General features: G+C 35.3%; 3 protein-coding genes across 6 annotated transcripts in view; 1 reads left to right on the top strand and 2 right to left on the bottom strand.

Annotated features, from left to right (window-relative positions):
- The window catches only part of LOC120325375 (GLIPR1-like protein 1), a 203,947-nt gene that overhangs the window by 8,561 nt on the left and 176,659 nt on the right, over positions 1–18,727 (top strand). The window lies entirely within an intron of this gene.
- LOC120348411 (uncharacterized) lies at positions 3,491–8,085 on the bottom strand. 3 transcript variants are annotated; one of them, XM_078116850.1, is made up of 5 exons: positions 7,782–8,009; positions 6,665–6,777; positions 6,238–6,348; positions 5,487–5,585; positions 3,491–4,641 (listed from the first exon to the last, which is right to left on the bottom strand). In XM_078116850.1, the coding sequence occupies exons 2-5, from the start codon at positions 6,711–6,713 to the stop codon at positions 4,556–4,558; spliced, it is 345 nt and encodes a 114-aa protein (XP_077972976.1). In that variant the 5' UTR covers positions 6,714–6,777; positions 7,782–8,009; the 3' UTR covers positions 3,491–4,555. The 3 variants fall into 3 exon arrangements, with proteins under 3 accessions (XP_077972976.1, XP_039274457.2, XP_077972974.1); XM_039418523.2 differs by having other exon boundaries at positions 6,665–8,009; XM_078116848.1 differs by lacking the exon at positions 3,491–4,641 and having other exon boundaries at positions 4,660–5,585; positions 6,665–8,085.
- LOC120338427 (partitioning defective 6 homolog beta-like) lies at positions 11,104–17,857 on the bottom strand. The gene has a single exon (XM_039406441.2). It carries the CDS (start codon positions 17,779–17,781, stop codon positions 16,687–16,689), a length of 1,095 nt encoding a protein of 364 aa, XP_039262375.2. The 5' UTR covers positions 17,782–17,857; the 3' UTR covers positions 11,104–16,686.

The following is an 18,727-nucleotide window of genomic DNA, read 5'->3' as shown; positions in this document are numbered from 1 at the left end:
TGGCAGACGTATCGCATGTAAAACCAATACTAATTAGTCTAAATTCGAATTATTTGTACCGGTATCGTTAACGTCAATTCCTTCCTATTTTTCGAACTGAGCCCGATATTTGGACAGAGAATATGCGCATAAAATACCAATAACAATATGGTCAATAAAAACAGCCGGGACAGCTTTAAATGTAGGAATGTAGGCCTATGTAATAAAATCGGAAAATGTGAAGTTACAAAATGTTGTCTTTTGAGGCGTCCCGATTTGAAGTCACAAAAATATGGTAACCCTAATTAGTGATGAACACTGAAACTTACTTGTCGAAAGTTTGGTGTGGCGACATCATCAAAATTAAAAATGGCGCACTATGTGGCGGTTCCGCGATCGCATTTCAGCGATCTAGAGGTCAGCGAAGTTGGGGAGTTTTCTGGTAAGGTAGACTAGCCAGTGATTCCCAAAGTGGGCGATATCGCCCCTCGGTGGGCGATAACGATACAGAGAGGGGCGAAAAAGTCGAAGGGGGCGATTTCGCGAAACCTTTTTTTGCTCGGCGCACAGTGCACTTAATTCTGTACTCTGTGTGCATTCGCAGGCTTGAATCTCGTTGTCGATTATCACACGCGAAAGGATTGCTGGACTCGTCTCCGCAGTAAGGTACTGGAGTTTGCGTATCCCAGTGGTTGGCAAAATACGGCCGGAATAAAAAAATCTGGCCCGGGACGATTCACCGAATGGACCTATCCCCGACCTTTGACCGCGGAAAATTCTTCCTATACTTTACCATTTTAAAATTTTCAATGCTTATTTTAAGAGTGGTTTTGCGAGTTGATGGCCGTGTAAAATGGGGTATTTGTTTCAAACTATCATCATAATTCATATCATTCAACAATCTGTTTTTTAAAAGTACCGCTAAAATTTTTTAACCTAGTCTATCACAGCTATTTCTACACCAATTTTTGATTACTGTATTTAAAATGAAACTCATAGGAAGACAAAGTAATCATTGACGTATATGATTTATATTTAAATTTCCGAAAAACAACTAAAAACTAACGAATATAATCCAAAAACGAGGAAATGAGAAATGTTCACGACCACGTCTGAAAGTCTGTCTGAGCGGATGCGAATAGGGGGGAATTTGTTACGTTTATTTTTTCATCTTGCTGATTGGCCAATGTCATTGAGTTCACGAATTGTCGCAGTTTTCGCGCGCTGTTCCGTTTTTAACTTTTAAAAATATAAGCGACCCGCAAAAGACTAGCAATTCTAAATTTTGTCTCGCGAGCGACATAAAATTTGCCGACCCCTGGGCCGTAGTCGACAGTCGGTCACAATTTCTTCCACATCCGAGTCCATGAATCCAAAATCAAACAGCTGAATAATTCTATGGACTGGTGATCGGACTGGAGGCCGTGGTAGGGTGAGGAATCGGGGATGAATTTTACCGAAGTATATTAGTGCAGGTCATCAGGCTGTAGGAATGATGAGATGTACGAAAATCATTATTATAACTTTGGGAAAATTAACTTTGTTTTCATTATTTTAATGTGAAATGGGGTGAATTTAGGGAGTGAAATGCTATAAGGCAAGAGTACACAGCGGTTTTGGAGGAGGTAGAACCCTGGAATCGTTCATTTCCGACCTATTATTATGAAGAAAAGGATTTTTGAGCCATGCTTCTATTGCTATCATAACAACGAAATCGCCTTTCCATCAGTGAACTGGGTAATTTCAGATATAATATAAAAACTCGATGGCGATGAAGTTGTATAAACTAGTGTAGGGGGGGCGATGGTCAAAAAAGTTTGGGAACCACTGGACTAGACTATTAAGTATTAATGATCACAAATTGTTCAGCATAACGTTCATTTTCTCAGCTGAAGTATATTAAAAACCCCTACAGAACAACTATGAAACAAGACAGGCTGGATGCTTCATCTCTGTTGAGTATAGAGGCAGATGTGTTACATAAGCTTAGTTTTGAGGATCTAATCAAAGACTTTGCAGCTAAAAAAAATTAGGAAAAAACTTTTCAAAAGTAAGTGAAAGACTTCTGTCTTTTCAAATGTTAGTGGTGCCTTTGTAATGTCAGTGGTGTAGTATCTAGTATGGAGGGAGACTTGTTTTGATAATATGAGAAAATTTATCAGAATCAAATTCAAGTAAATGTACCGAAAAACATCTTTTGCTTCCTTACTGTTGGTATTGTTTTATTTCAATTTCATCTTTTCAAAATTCTGTGTTGTTCATTATTTAATGTAAAAGATGTGTTATGTAAGAATAAGATTAGTTTTGGGAATATGAGCAAAATTTCACAGTCAAAAAATTGTAAGAAAACCTAAAAATGTTCGTAGAAGTTGTATTTTTTTACTGTTGATTGTGAGTATTTTTGATAGATAATACACTTAATTATATGTATTTTGAAAGACACATATGGGGGCACCAAAGTCTCCAGTGCTTAGGGCACCAAAGGGGCTTAGTCCGCCCCTGCCCCTGCCCATAGGTTTCAGTCCCTTTACACAACTTGATGTAAAGAAGACGAACAAAATTAGTTACCTCCATATTGGTACACACACTTCTGGAGCGCCAGCCAACGTGTCTTACTCGAGCCGTTCACAATAAAACAATTGTGGGACCATGTTAACGAAATTTTTCACTTTCAAATCTTATTATCGCTCTAGAAGTATGTGTACCAATATGGAGGTAACTAATATTGTTCCGACTACTTTACATCTAGTTGTGTAAAGGGACTGAAACATATGGGCAGGGGGTATATTCACTTGGCTAACAAAGACAGTCCCCGAACTCGTAATAGAACTAAAATAAGAGAAATGGGAAAAAAATAATGGCCCAACCCTAACCTGATACGCACACTACGGGAGTACCCATAAAGCTACACCCATTACCACATAAAGCTCTACACCCATTCGACGGTTAATCTTTCCGTTATGGGCAGGGGGTATATTCACTTGGCTAACAAAGACAGTCCCCGAACTCGTAATAGAACTAAAATAAGAGAAATGGGAAAAAAATAATGGCCCAACCCTAACCTGATACGCACACTACGGGAGTACCCATAAAGCTACACCCATTACCACATAAAGCTCTACACCAATTCGACGGTTAATCTTTCCGTTATAAATAAATTTATCTTATTTAGGTGGAATTATAATATACATTTTGGTAACGATAAAATATACAAAATATTAAACTACTTTCAATTTGAGAATTTGTCGCATTTTTGGTGAATTATGTGATCACGGACGGTCAACTTATGCACTTAGATTGAATTTGCTTTTGTCATCCGCGACTCCAACGTAGTGCCCAGTTCTACCATTTAGCAATCGGCGAGTTATATTGGGTTTTATGCGAAAACGCGCTCATTGATGCGAATGCGGTCTTTACAAAACGCGCTCATTGAAGATTTCACCGCTTGTCGGAGTCTTAGGACACAGGCGGACACAGTCATTAACCACATTATATGACACCCAAGATGACCTAACTACCACAGAGTTTTTTTCGTCTATTACATTGTCAAACGTCTCTATAAATACATAGCTATAAAGTGAGCAGCTGGCTTGCTGAAAAAAAAAGTTTGATGCTGATGTTGCAAAGAAATTTATTATTGTAGTCAAAAGCCCAATTGTCTGGCCCTTATTCTTTGATTGATACTTTTGCAGTCACTACGTGAGCTTCGAGTAGACGAGAATCTTCTCACTCGCCTTCCTTCACATTTGTTTTTAGTCTGATACTTTTTGAAAGGCTTAGAAGAATACAGCGTACTGTAGGCTTTCTATAACTGACAGCAAATATAATGCGATGAAGTTGTTACGTCTGGATAAATAAAATGATGGTCCACAGTTCAAATTCGTCGAGTTCACCAACAATCCCTATGAAACTGTTGGAATATTTGCTTGATATATACCCGACAAAGTCTTGGAATTTTTCAAAATTGCAAAAGAAATTTATCGATATATTGTTTAGGTCCTCACAAATGTATTAAATAAAGTAAAAATACCTAAACAATTAATGGAAAAATATAACAAACCTCGTTAAGGTTTATCGAAAACTGACTTCATAACAAAATTAAAGAGACTATGGACACCCTGGTTTTCCCTTGTACAAATCATGACACACCCTTGTCGTCAATGAAATTATAAGCCCTTCATGCAAAAAATTTTAGAAATCCCTGGATAAGCGGATCACGTCGTGACAAGATGGGTGACTTTGATATTAACGAATCACAACAATTCCCATAATATGAATTATAAATATATAACAGCTGTTTGATGGACTTTTTTCATCTCACCCCCATTCAGCATGTTTCCCAGATTTTTGTTTTAGGGGCTTATGTCAAATAAGGGTGCGGTCCGCGGTTTCACATAGTCATTTGTATCTGACCCGCTTGTATTGAAGGTAGCACACCTCTGGCTCTGGTTAAATGAATGGGTCCATCTGACTGAATCTTTATTCTGGCGAAAGGGTAAAAATTCCAGGATAAAGTGCAAATAATATATATACAATCCTTTCAATCAACATAAGATATAATTTTGTTATTTCTGGTCTAAACAATGAATTTAGCAACGAGGAGGCTGATAACGGATCCAACTATGATGCTTGATTTCACGGTTCCAGCTCCGTTGCATTTATCTGAATAAATTTAAAAACAAAAACATTCAGAAAAATATTAATACTTTGTCTCAAAGTATCATCATTTTCTGTTTGTTTAAATTATGCTTGCATCGCGAGGAATAGATCTCAGGTTCAACACGTCTATCGTCCAAGGCTGACATATCAAACTTCGGCCCGCGGGCCAAATTGGGCCCGTTTCAAAATTCAATCTGGTTCGCCTGATGCTACCATAGCCAAACTAAAACCAAATTTTGATGTTTCAGCTAAAAAATAGTTCAAGGAATTTGTTGAAATCGCGATTAAATTTAGTTTTGGCACGAGGCTTCTTGTTTTCTAGATTTATCTTTGTAACATTGTAAATATTGTTCATAAAATGTAATTTTTTACGTCACACTTACATGGCCCGCCAGTAAATGTGGACACAATTTTTGGCCTCTGGTCCATAAACCTTGCCCTCCCCTGGTCTAAGTATTGAGTATTCAATACAGAATCTGAATCTATTCCGTCCCCACGAACGACGTTATTCGTACGTAGTGACTGTCTGTCTAATCGAGCGTTTTTGGAGTGAAGGCGTGAATAACCTTATGGAGATTGACAGAGATAAAGAGATTAAAAGGGTACTCCTGTAGTATACAAATCTAGATGGCGGACACCGGAAGTACTATGTGTACCAGGTCAGGGTTAGGCCATAATTTCAGGTACAAATACTACGAGAGTCACTCGGCTAGTCCCTGTACTCGTAATAAAACTAAAATTGGAATAAAATTATGGCCGAACCCTAACCTGGTACACATACTACATTCCGGTGTCCGCCATCTTGGTTTACATACAGCGAATATACCAAAAAGAATAATATAACTTACTCCCAACGCAAGTGCAAGTTTCTTTGGTTGCACCATGAGTATCGGTGTTATGGCAGCCAAGAACAGGCGAAACGCCGGCACATGTTCGCACAACAACACCTGTATAAAGAAGGTTTTATTAAACAATCAAGTACTTAAACTGAGCCAAAGCTTTGAATGTCTATCCAGGAAGTAGACGGTCGAAATTCCAAGAGCATTATTTTATCATCAGTATGCCGTTTAGATTGAAAATTAATAAATTATACTAGGTTTGGAGTTTTATTATTGGACATATTGAATTAGACATATTTATCGTTTTGTTGTTGTCATCGTTGGTTTAAGTTGGCTAAAAAAGGGGTACTTACGTAGTATGTGAACCAAGATGGCGGACACCGAAATGTAGAGTGTGTAGCAAGTTAGGGTTAGACTATGATTTCAGGTATAAATACTACAGAAGTCACTTGGCTAGACCCCGAACTCGTAATAATACTAAAATAAGGAAAATTGGAATAATATTATGGTCTAACTCTAACCTGGAACGCATACTACGTTTCGGCGTCCGCCATTTTGGTTCACATACTACGAAAGTACCTAAAAAAGACATTCGTACTGATTTATTGTTATGACAATTTAAATTTGGTCAGAGATAGTATTTTTCTTTAATCCCTCTTTAACAAAGATGTCCTGAAATATCCGTTTGAGAAACTTTCAGTTTATTAAAAATAATGTTTTGAGACTTTCGTAAGCAATGTGTATGATGTAAAGCACTTACCATTTTCAGAAGTCTTGTCACAAACTGTGCCAGGGCATCTCAGGAGTTGATCATCAGTCAACTTTGTGGCATCGCCACAGTCCTGACAATCGTAGCACATAACGGCGTAACCTGGATTACAAGGGATAAAATGAAATAAAATAAAAAATTCAAAACACTTGGTTTGCTGTCTAGTGGGTCAGCTGCCAAAAGCCTACTCACATATAATAACAGTATTTTAGAAACTTAATTTCCATCATTAGAACTTTAATTAGATGTTAAACCTTGGGTGTCGCTGCTCGATAACCAGTCCCGATGCCCCGCGGCATCCCTTCCCCAGTAAAAACGTGTGTTTAATTTTTTTTTCCGACACTTTCGTTATTTTTTGGAATGAATGTAAAAAATAAATTAAAAAAAAAAACAATATTAAAAATATCTGATTTCGAACCTGTCTCGACGAACAAGTAGCACAAGCACGCAGTCAAGAATAACTTCATTTTGAGTGACTCCGAAGTTTGCAACGACGTGACAATAAGTAATTTTGCTGAATAAGTAATTTTACTAAAATAAAAATGAAAGTATATATCAAAACCAAAGCTACAAAATAGTTTGTGAACTATCAAATCAAAAAACAATTTCATATTGGAATTGAAAGGATAGACGCGTTGCCGAATTGTTTGCCATAATTGGGACTGGGCATTTCGAATCGAATAGTGAATTATTCGAATCAGTTCAGAGCAAAATTTTGAATCGTCGTCATCTTGTTTTTTGGTTCTTTTCGCCAATGGTCGAGGTAAATTTCTCTATTTTTTATTGAAGCCATATAATTTCAACACAAGTGAGTTGATGTAAACGTATTTTTATTGTGTGTAATGTATTCTATGTTTTCAGTTATTTATGTGTCTGTAGGACCTAATACAGTAAGAAAATTACCTACAATTCCATATCTCACAAGTATTCGAGATTCGTTTCGAAAAAATTATTCGATTCGATTCTGGAATCGTCAGGTATTCGAAAATTCCCAGCCCCGGTCATGAGGCATGGTATTACATGTTTGTGAACTCAAATTTCAACGCCCGACCCTGCCTAAAGCTTGAATCTAAATCATTCACTATTTTGTCGTTTCTTCATCTATACCTGACACGGGCAAACTACGACCCGCGGGCCAAATCCGGCCTTCTAGGTAATTCAATCTGGCCCGTTTCGTGCTGCCACAACCCAAACTAAAACCAAATTTGGATGTATTAGCTCAAAAATAGCACAAGAAAGTTGTTGAAATTGCGATTAAATTTAGTTTTGCTACGAGGCTTATCGATTTCTTTGTATGCTTTGTAACACTGTGAATATTGTTCATAAACTGAAACTTCACACTTAAATGGCCTGGGTGGGTGGCCTCTGATCCAAAAACGCTCACCCATATTATGAATTATATGCATATTCAATAAATTAAATAAATAAAGGCATATTCGATAAATTTTCCTTCAATTGCATTAAATAATTTTTAATTGAGCGACTCGAAAACGGAGCCGTATTTGAAACTTCTACGGTCGGAATATCATACTTACAAAAACGAGTCAAAATAGATTTTTCCAGTTGAAACTAAAAAAAAATTCACACGCTTCAGAGTTGTAAGTCTTCGCAGTCTGATGTTTTTTTTTTCGAGTCTGCAACATTTTTTTTCGGTCACAGCCACGACGATACGGTGTCTTAGTTGTGATTTAAACAGACAAACTGGCCTTTTTATAGACCGTCTGTTATTTTTGCTACCGCTCTTTCAAACCTAAAAAATTTTGAAATTAAAATTTCGAAAAAAACGCTGTAATAATATGAGAGCATCACAATGTCACATTGGTGGTGTGACAAAGAAACAAAATTCCCGTTATGTTGACTGACATGTTGCTTGTGAAGAGAGAATTGATGTAACAAGATATGACGTAAATTGATGTCCACTCTTGACTATTTGCGTATTCCATTCCATTTTTATTTTGCAATTTTTCTTGTGTTATTCGATACACAATTCTGACTTTTTGTGTACATTTTGTTTAATTTTTCTGTAAATAGAAGCAGGGGTGTGTAACCTGCGGCCCGAATGAGGCCCCAAGAAAAAATTGGAGTCCCGCGGAGAAGTGCCAATTTTGAATGATGTGTGGCCCACGAAACGAGTTTTTAATTTTTATTTGATGTAATTCCAACCCCTTTGAATTGCGAAGACTATACTTGAATCCAATTACTTATTTATGCCGTTGACTTTACAATGCCTTAACAGCTAGCTTGTGAAAACAACGCATGTCACAAGATCAATAGCCAAAATTTTTGTGTTCGCAACTACTAGACGTTAAGGTGCGGACCGTGGTGTCACCCAGTTATTTTAATCAGGCCCCCCTAAATTAAAGGACAAATCATACATAAGGATGGGGGCTACTATATTTTGGGAGGCATTGTCCGCCAAATATATTATACCATGAGTAAATTGCGCATTAATGTGCGATACTAACACAATTTAGTCCAACGTTTCAATCACTCTAGCGGTGGTTCCCAAACTTTTTTTTATATTTCCTCCTTCGCCTTTTTTGGAACTTCCTATTCCTTCATGAATATGCATAAAAACCATGTTGCCTTTTGTTCAATCAATATTATTCATGTACGTATCTCGGCGCTCCAGAAGTGTGTGTACCAATATGGAGGGAAATAGTTTTGTTCGCCTACTTTACATCAAATCGTCTCAAGGGATGGAAGCCCATGGGCAGGGGGTATATTCACTTGGCTAACACGGACAGTCCCCGAACGCGTAATAGAACAAAAATAAGGAAAATCGGAATAAAATTATGGTACTAACCTGGTTACTGGAGTACCTGTATCTCAATAATATTGATTTACTGAATAGTGAAAGTGGGAAAACATTAAATGTAAAGTATTATTTCCTGTATTTTCCCTCGCTGGGGAATTTAATGGATTGAGGTTCGTTTTGGCGTGGGTTCAATTTGAATGTCCGTATTATTTGCGGCGGCTTTTTGTTGATATTACTGACGACCTTTCGGTGTTACAAATACGTCACTGTAAATATACACCTATAAATTGCACATCTGGTTTGCTAAAAAAATTCCCGGTGCTGATGTGGCAAAGGAAATTTTTATTGCGCAGTTAAAAACCCAACTGTTACTTTTATGCTGACCCGTATTTCGTTGGTTGATATTACTTGAAGCAAATGTATGATACAGCGTGTCATGAACTTTACATAAGTGACAGCAATTATAATGCGATTCATTGTTTTAGATGCATTTAGTAGGAAAGCACAAAAGGTAATTTAGGGTGTCCCTAAAGTCTTGATTTTCTTTAAAAATTGCAAAGGGAATTTATCGATACCGTATATTGTTTTGGCCCTCACAGATTCACTAAACGAAGTAAAAAATACTGATAAAAAAAATAAATAAAAAATGGTTGATATCTGACTTCATTACAAAATTGAAACTGCAACGGGACTTTATGGACATCCAGTACTCTTCTAGTGGATGGTAAAAATTGGCAAAGCAAATGCATTCCAATCTGGCCGCTGGATTTATCTCGATGTACAAACGAGATAATATTAACGAATGGCAACAATTCTCACATTATGCATGGTAATGTTTGATCAATTTTTGCACCTTCACTCACCCCATTGCCTACTACTTAAAACGGTTCTATGCTTTGCAAATAAGTCTCTGCGTGGCGGAACGACTCATATTAGTATCGAAATTTAAATCGGGAAATATTCGGTACTCCCGAAATACATGAACCAAGGTGGCGGACTTTCTTTATATAAAATCATCTACTAGGATTTAAAAACAGACGTGCATCGGTTGCGCAAAATAATCAATACGTACTCCTCTATGGAAATTTTTCGTTTTGTTCCTGTAATTGCAGTTTTGAGTTCACCGATTGTTCATGGAATGTTACGTTGCACATTGTCCTTCGAATACCCCTTCAGATAAAATACCAATCTATACGTGAGCTATTACTGCGCGATTCAATCTGCGCCTGGGTATTGTTAAAAAGAGCCCTCTGGAACACAATTAAAACCCGCGGGATGATATAGCCAGTATATATATAGTGCTTAGCACGATGCATCACACCGTCGAGCCATATTTCATATATGTCACGGTTCACAGTTTTAAAAAAAGTTACCAATGTATGATTTTATACTAAAAAAATAAAAATTCGAATTTTAAATTCCTAGTCATTGGTCCACGTCGCTCGTATTCGCGATCGCGCTAATACTGTACTCGCCGGTACTATATACAAGGGATTGTTGATGTTACAATCGCTCGACGTGTGTGAACTTCGCGTACAATCTTGCTGGAATTTCTCGCATCTTAACTTTTGATACGCACCGCGGGTTACCATCACGTAATCGACCGCGAAAGCGGATCAAGATCGATGGAATTTTCACCACATTTACCGGCAGTTATGCATAGAAAATTTGTGATCGCTCTGTGAGAAATCAGTCTTGGTTTCGGTACGAATCATAACATGCCTTAGGATGGTTGAACGATATCATTTGGAAGGAGGTGGGTTGGCTAAGATGTAGTCGCGTTCATCACAATTTTATTTGTATTTCCACTAATCCCGCACAGTCGTTCATCATCACAATGCTCACTAGCTTAATTCCCCATTAGAGAGTATTTCATCTGTTTTTCATCTATATTCTTTGTCACACAAGTTGCAATTGCCTGTGTAATTATGTCACATTACTAAACCTCGTTGAAACTTTCTATCCTGTGTTGTCATCTTCTTTGTACCTACCGGTATGTCATTCAAATTACCATATTCAAGTACCAAAACAAATGCTTACAAGGTTCTTGACTTGGAAGGATGTGAAGTTTGTTAAAATGTCAGTACCACAGAAACACCTTTATATATACAAGTGCGAAAAATTTATTTCAAGACGGAATAAAATACAGAAAAGTAAACAATAATAATGAAACATATTCATTGCCGATCAACATCGGATTGGATTATCTATAAAATAAAATCTGATCATGATGAATAGGAACAAGAATAGCCAGTACTTTGAAAATTCTTATTCACGGAAAAAGTTGTAATTTTATAATCAGGGTTATCCGGGAATTTCATAGAAATGAGGACAGTTATACAGAAAAAATTAGGATTCCACTCTTATACATAGTTGGAACATATTTTTAAGATAAATAGATGGGCTCTTGCAAGTAATACTGACTTGCAGCATCAGAAATCTGGTGGCAACTACAAATGAATATGGTGCAAATCCTAAAACTTTGAACAATACATATATTATCTACTCCAATTGGGAACAAATTCTAAATATTTCTAAATTGGACAAAAAAAATTGCCTTTGCTCTCGCTAATGCTTGATATGATAGTCTAAATGCAATTTGTAGGGTTAATTTATAATATGAAAAATTTCATCTCAACCATTTTGCAGAACAGACAGCATGCAAGGCACTTCAGGCTATGTCTAACTAAAACATTAAATCAAATTTTGCTCAAAAATCTACATATCCTATGTGGAGTGAATTAATATGCCTTACGAAGGTTGTGGGGTAGATAAAGTTATCTACTTTCAGAAGGATATTCAGTTCAGCTGATCCCATAGTTTTCATACTGCAAAATATCACTATATTCCAGGGTAGGTTTTAGCACTTTTGTGGTTATTACCAATTTCCATTTTCAGTAGATTGTTGTGAACTTGCTATAAGAAAAAGGGGTTCTTCTGTGTTATGTCCTCTAAGCGATTTTAGTTAGGAACTGAATTATGCGAGAGTGTCTTCATGAGATTAAACACATACCAAAGTGGCAAATACCAATTTGGTATGCGGTTGAGATCATGTTAAGCAAGTGAGATCGCAGACCAAAGTGGCCTCGAAAAAATACATACTGTAAGAGGAATTTTAAGACTGGAAATGTTCACACACATGAGAAGGCACAATGAGTAGATTGAATTTTCTAGTCATATACAGGAAAAATCACAATTATAGATGTAGGTAACAAATTATAAATGCATCAGAATTACACAATTTATATATGCGAGAATGAAAATCTAAAGTGAATTCTAGAAGGCTGTTTTAGCCAATAAAAATCAGACTATTTCAGACTTTTCTTATGCAATGATATGAACTACAATTCAAAAATGTGCTGAATACCATAGCAATGTTTGGATATCAAAAATCAGGAAAACCCATACCCTAATTAATGATATTATAGAATTCGGATTTCAACTTTTAATGAATTTCAAATAATCTAAATGGACCTATTCTGTAGGCCTATTTCAAAGCAAACAATTTTGGCTTATTACTGTATATACCAAGAATGCTTTTTTTCTAATACAGAAAATTACAAACTTCATTTGGACTGAATTTGTCTAAGCATCAAAATGTGACTATCAATGGATTTGGAAACATGAAAACATGAATCGTATTGGCTGTTTTTAAGCTAAGTGTGGTCCAACAAAATAAATTTGAATGAAAATTCTTATTTAAAGAACGATAATTTGATGATTCACAAATTTGAAAGGCTTCTCTCCATGACATTTTACATTCGTGAATTTTTTTGCACAATGACACGGTTTGGAATATTCAAACTGAACTAAAAATGTTGTTCTCATATAAATAGACAGAATATGTGAAGATGGTGAACACTACAATATGAAATCCAGACAAGTGATACCATTCCAGAAATCTATCATGATTGATATATTACTTGTGGCTCGGGTAAACCGTTAGACGATAGCACCTCAAAAATTTAACAGTGGGAATTTGTACAGAAACAGATTTTTTTTCCTAAGAAGCAATCCCTCAATAGATTTCAAATTAAAGCTGATATGTTCCCAGTTAATAAGATCATTTTAAACATATCATTTGAGTGCTTTTTCAAATTATTATGTTAATTTTTACTAAGATATGAACAAAATTGGCGTGCATCAATCATTTGTCAGTACCATAATAGTGTTAATCAATGATACAATAAGAAAAACTTTACAGCAGAATACGTTTTTTGTTTAAATAAAAATTTCATTATGTATAATAGTAGTAATAATAATAATAAACAATATTAGCAGAAAATATAATTATTTTCAGTCCTACGTATAAAAAGTACCATAACAGGTGACATGATATTGGTGAAAATGACAAAACTGGAGATATGGTAATGAAAATTTATTACTAACAAGCGTTTCAAGAACTGTCTAAAGACGGGGTCTAACCAGTGGGTAAGTTTGATCTGCATTGAGGGGTGATGTTTGCAAGCCAGACCACTGACTGCATATCAGATTGAAACATTATTAGGATTGTAATGTACTCTGTTGCCAGTGGTGGGACTTTGGGTTCGCAAAGGTTCGTGTGATGTGACCAACATTTCGATCAAGAAAATGGATATATAGACTTATTGTGACCCTAAAAGAATTAGAACAACTAAAACTGTGATACTTGGAAAATAACCAAAACCTAAAATAGGTATTAAAATTTTTATCTTCTGTCATTATGGGCCATTTTGGTTTTGATTTTAGGTAATGCCATACGCTCAATTTTAGGTTTGGCTTCAAGGATATGAAAATCTGCCATTTTTTCAACACTTCAAAATGTGACTTCAAAGTTGATTTGGTTCTACTGCTGTGATATAGGTATTTCTTGTAATACAAATACTAGCAGATGGTAGTTGACTGGAGACCTGAAATGATTCAAGTCATATCTGTCAGGGAATATTGGGAAAAACAAAAACTTACAGGAAATAAATTTGCTGAAAATTTTTAAACTTCTGTTAATTAAACAATATTCAAACCACTCTATTTTCCTAATGAACAAATAATAGTTAATGTTAATAGAAATGAGAGCATTCTCAATACTAATATAGATAAAGTAATTTTCATCACAAATAAACAAAAAAAAAATGTTTGAGAATGCAACGAAAAAGCAGGCTAATATTAGTGGCAAAAAAAATCAATATTCACTTGAGACAGGCGTTTTACTGTAACTTTAACATATTGTCATACTTACTATCAAATATGTTAGTAAAGCAAGGTTTTCACATCTATAGTCACTCAAAAATCATGATTATTGAAGCTAATAAGTCTTTGTTTTGAATATTTTTGAACAAATAAAAATTATATTAGTTTCAAGAATCTTTATGTAGACAGAAAACTTTGGATAAAAATAAGATTTGAAATCCTTAATTTTTCAAAAATTTATTTATCTGATTGCTTTTATTGACAAATTTGCCATTTTCGATTTGATATAACTTATGTCAAAATTTAGATATACACATGATTTGCCTGGAATATATATCAATTTGTATATTCAAAGAACTGTAATCAGTTTGGCATTGGCCACCAACATATATCTATAGTTGGTTTACACAAACTTTGAGAAATGTCCAAGAAATCGCGAGCACAATAATGAATTGAGCAAAATTTTGACATACCATGACAGATCTGTCCGTAAATTTGGTAAAAATTGTTATTGTCTAATCCACAATTCTTATACAACCTCTGCACATGATTTGGTACTCCCGTAGTGTGTACCAAGTTATGACTAGGCCATGATTTTATTCAGATTTTCCTTCTTTTAGTTCTATTACGAGTTTGGGGACTGTCTGTGCTAGCCAAGCGAATATTCCCCCTGCCCATAGGTTTCAGTCCCTGGATGTAAAGTAGGCCAACAAAATTAGTTACCCCCATATTGGTACACATACTTCTGGAATCTGGAGCACCCATTACTTTATAAAAGATGGATGTCATTTAGAAAACTCAATTAAGAGACCTGATCACATGCTTATACAACACACATGTGCAACTATCATGTGAAACTTGCTTATAAAGGTCACACAGAATTATAATAATGTAATACTATTAAATCACTACGCAATCCTATTTACTTAATGCAATTTTCCAATTTGTTTGAAAAATAAAATGCTAATGACTGAGGTAGATAACAAACGGCTAATTAGGTTTGAATTACTTTTTTTTGTAATCACTAATAATGATAAATAATTTTTAGCTAATGTGGAATTATACATTTTACCACTCTCAATAATCTTGCATTAATGATGATTCATGTTGAGGGAGTCAATATTTAGAAATATACTTCAAATTTGACATGAAAGCTTTTTTTCCAAAATATACCGGTACTTGAAATTTGATTATGAAATTTTTTGTCTCAACGCTTAATCTAAATTTTAATCAATTAATCTTTAGCCAAACTATTATTATAATTTCCATGATTAAAATGGAATAAAAGAAGAAAAACCGAATGAAACAACATAACAAAATTATGAAAGGTAATTATAACCAAAAAATTTGATATTTAATTTTGAAGTACAATTTTGACAACAACAGATCTGGATACTCCCATAGTATGTGTACCAGGTTGGGGTTAGGCTATAATTTTATTCCGATTTTTCTTTTATTAGTTCGATTACGAGTTCGGGGACGGTTTGTGTTAGCCAAGTGAATATACCCCTTACCATAAGTTTCAGTCCCTTTACACAACTTGATGTAAAGTAGGCGAACAAAATTAGTTACCTCCATATTGGTACACATACTTCTGGAGCGCCAGATCTGAGCAGCAAATCTAGCATGAGCAGGGGTTGAAATAGAGCTCATAAACCGAGATTTGAGGAACTCCTATTTGCTTAAATTGAGTGATATATTTTGATAATTAAGTAAAATTGGTAGAATAAAATATTGGCCAAAACGTCTATAGAGGAATAACAACACTTTGAATAGATAATTCAGCACCTACAAAACAATATAATAAAGTGGAATTCCATATTTGTCAAGATAATTGAAAAAAAAACTACAAATAATTTAAAGAGAAAAAACGCACTCTTATGGATTTATCAACTGTGGAATGGGAAGCAACAAAGATTTAAAAGAGTCCACACACGACGCTACACGATTGTATCAATTCTTCAAAATCATTTCGTATTGTCCATTATTTACTATTTATTGGGTTTCTGTGGGACCAACTACTCATCTTCCTCCTAATCCTAATGCTGTAGTAAGAGTGAAGACAACTTCAAATTGTAATATTTGGTTGAGGATAATCGCGAATACTCAGTTTATGCAATTATTTTCAAGCTGATAATACATCTTGATGATTTTTTAAGTCAACCTCAAATGTTCAATCACACAACGCATGATACAATCTGCATCCTAATTGCGAGCACACTGGGCTTATAGTTAATAATTTGCTGGGAATGTACCGTGAGAAAAACTATTTTTCAGTGAAATTCGAATTTTTGAAAAAGCCAATCAATTAATTTTTATGATTGATCAAAAATTAGGTTTTTTGTAATTATTCCCACACATATATGTAACCAATAAATTACTGGTATAAGTAAGTGAATCCGTGCTACCTATGGATTATAATCATAATAAACATAATAAAATGGAAAAATTGCAAAAAGCCGTTTTGGCAAAACATTTACCCAAAATAACATGGGATGATACGGCGATGCAAATACCTACAATGTCAGATCATTTTGAGTGTTAATTTGGCTTCTACGTTTAGCCTTTACTGAGTCTCTACCATGTTTGTGCCCAACTCTCGGCGACTTTTTTGGAGACGGTTGCGTAGAATTTGAAGCTTCAGTTTTATTAGGTACAGATTGAGGAGAAGAGTGCTCTTTGCCTTGTTGGGTCGTATTTATTGAATAAATCTTTTCGTTTTGATGTCGTGCACTGTTGCTTTTTGGTTTTTGGTCATGCTTCGATGCAGGAGTGATATCTTTTACAACATCCTGATCATCGTCGGATTCTTCTTCATGCCTATGTCGTGGAATATCGTCGTAAGAACGAGCCCGAGAAGGCGGCTTTATCCCTGCGACTGCATTTCTCATACTTGCAGGCTTGACGGTGATAATCAAATTAGAACTATTCGCCACCATCATGTCTGTGACCTGATCTAACGTTTTCCCCATCACTTCGATGCTGTTTACTTCTAAGACTTCATCATTGACTGCTAATAAACCAGTCATTTCTGCCAGACCACCTTGTACTAATCTAGATATAAAAATTCCAGGCACTTTTTCAAGTCCGTTATTCGTCATACGTAAGCTCACACCGTCGCGGATATAAAACCCTAATGGCTTGTCTGAACCATGCTTATGAAGCCTCACCCGACGTAAGGTTTCTGGTAGAATATCCACATCGATGATTGCGGAAACCGGACGAAAATCTTCTGGATAACTTATAATTGGTGGTAATTTTTTTCCTTTCTTTTTTCTAACAGTTGATTGGCCAAAACCATTTTGTAAGTTAAAAGTCTCTCGTTTGTGAATATACAGTCTTAGCAAAGTATTTGACGTTTTTTTCGCTTTTGCAAAATTTTCATCGTTATTTATTGGCAACAAATCACCATGAAGTGGGTCGGTGTAAGTCACAATAAAATCGACGTGATGAATTTGATGAAGTGATTCGATTCTTTGATGTAAATCTTGAAATTTGTCTTGTTCTGGATCAAGATGAAATCGTCGAAATTCAGCTAGAAATTTGCTTTTTACTTGAATTAAATTCCCAGCTGGAGAAGACCCAGCAGAGCCTAAGGATGATTTATCCATTTCATTAATTATTAGTTTAACTTTGTACACAAAAATGTCACAACATGTTGGTAGATGTCTGAAACACAATTAAACATAAAATTTACCAAGTGAGAACCAGTAGACTGTACACAAGATAAAAAAAAGAGTCCACTTTAATAAAATTTGATGTCATCCTAACCCAGGGAATAACGATTTAACCGTTGACTGAAACTCAATTGGGTATAAACTTGGCCACAACTTAATAAACATACGAAATAATAGTATAATTTGATATCTGAATCAAAGCTACTAATCATAAAATTTAAGTTAGAAGCAGATTAGACAACTGCTTGAATATTGCGAAACAAAAATATGATATAAAAATACAGCCAAATTTTTTTAGTCATTCTCAAAGTCTGTCTCGCCCAGAACGCTATAGACGGTGACCGTACATTTGAACCCATGTACATTTGAACCCATGCGTATATCCACGGGTTCAATCTATATGCGGGTGCTAAAACCCATGGGTTAGGGTTAGTATGGGTTTAACTATCCGTGAAACAAAAAAAATTTCATAGGTGAAATAGCATACAGGTGCAATTGTCATGGGTTCAAATGTACGTGGGTTCAAATGTAATGGAACCCTATAGACTACCCTATTTGGCATGAGTCATAACTGCTCAGTTGAATATTGGGTAGGTTTGATTTCAACTAAACGAATTGCCTTCCGCGCCAAACCAACTTTTTTTAGAAAAACATTACTTCAGTACTTCGTCCTTTTATTAATTAATTCAGTATTTTTACAACTTTTAACGTTGTTATTGAATATGCACATAAATATTGAATGTTATCGTGTTATTGCGTAAAATCCTAAATTATTTTTTATATTTTTTGCTGGCTAAAGACTTAGCGAACATGTTTGGTTATTTTTCTTTTCAAAATTCACAAAAGGTCATTATTATCATGGTTTACAGTCTCAAACTAT

Source organism: Styela clava, chromosome 1 (genome assembly GCF_964204865.1).
Source record: "Styela clava chromosome 1, kaStyClav1.hap1.2, whole genome shotgun sequence".
NCBI classification, from domain to species: domain Eukaryota; kingdom Metazoa; phylum Chordata; class Ascidiacea; order Stolidobranchia; family Styelidae; genus Styela; species Styela clava.
The sequence above is the reverse complement of the archived record's forward strand: the minus strand, read 5'-3'. Positions and strand labels throughout refer to the sequence as shown.

Coding starts and splice junctions, on each gene's coding strand:
- LOC120348411 (XM_039418523.2), bottom strand. CDS start 6,857: ATGAAATTGTTTTTTGATTTGATAGTTCACAAACTATTTTGTAGCTTT. Junction 6,349..6,664: donor CTACTTGTTCGTCGAGACAG/GTTCGAAATCAG, acceptor CTTGTAATCCAG/GTTACGCCGTTATGTGCTAC. Junction 4,642..5,486: donor AACTTGCACTTGCGTTGGGA/GTAAGTTATATT, acceptor AAATTTATTCAG/ATAAATGCAACGGAGCTGGA.
- LOC120338427 (XM_039406441.2), bottom strand. CDS start 17,781: ATGGATAAATCATCCTTAGGCTCTGCTGGGTCTTCTCCAGCTGGGAAT.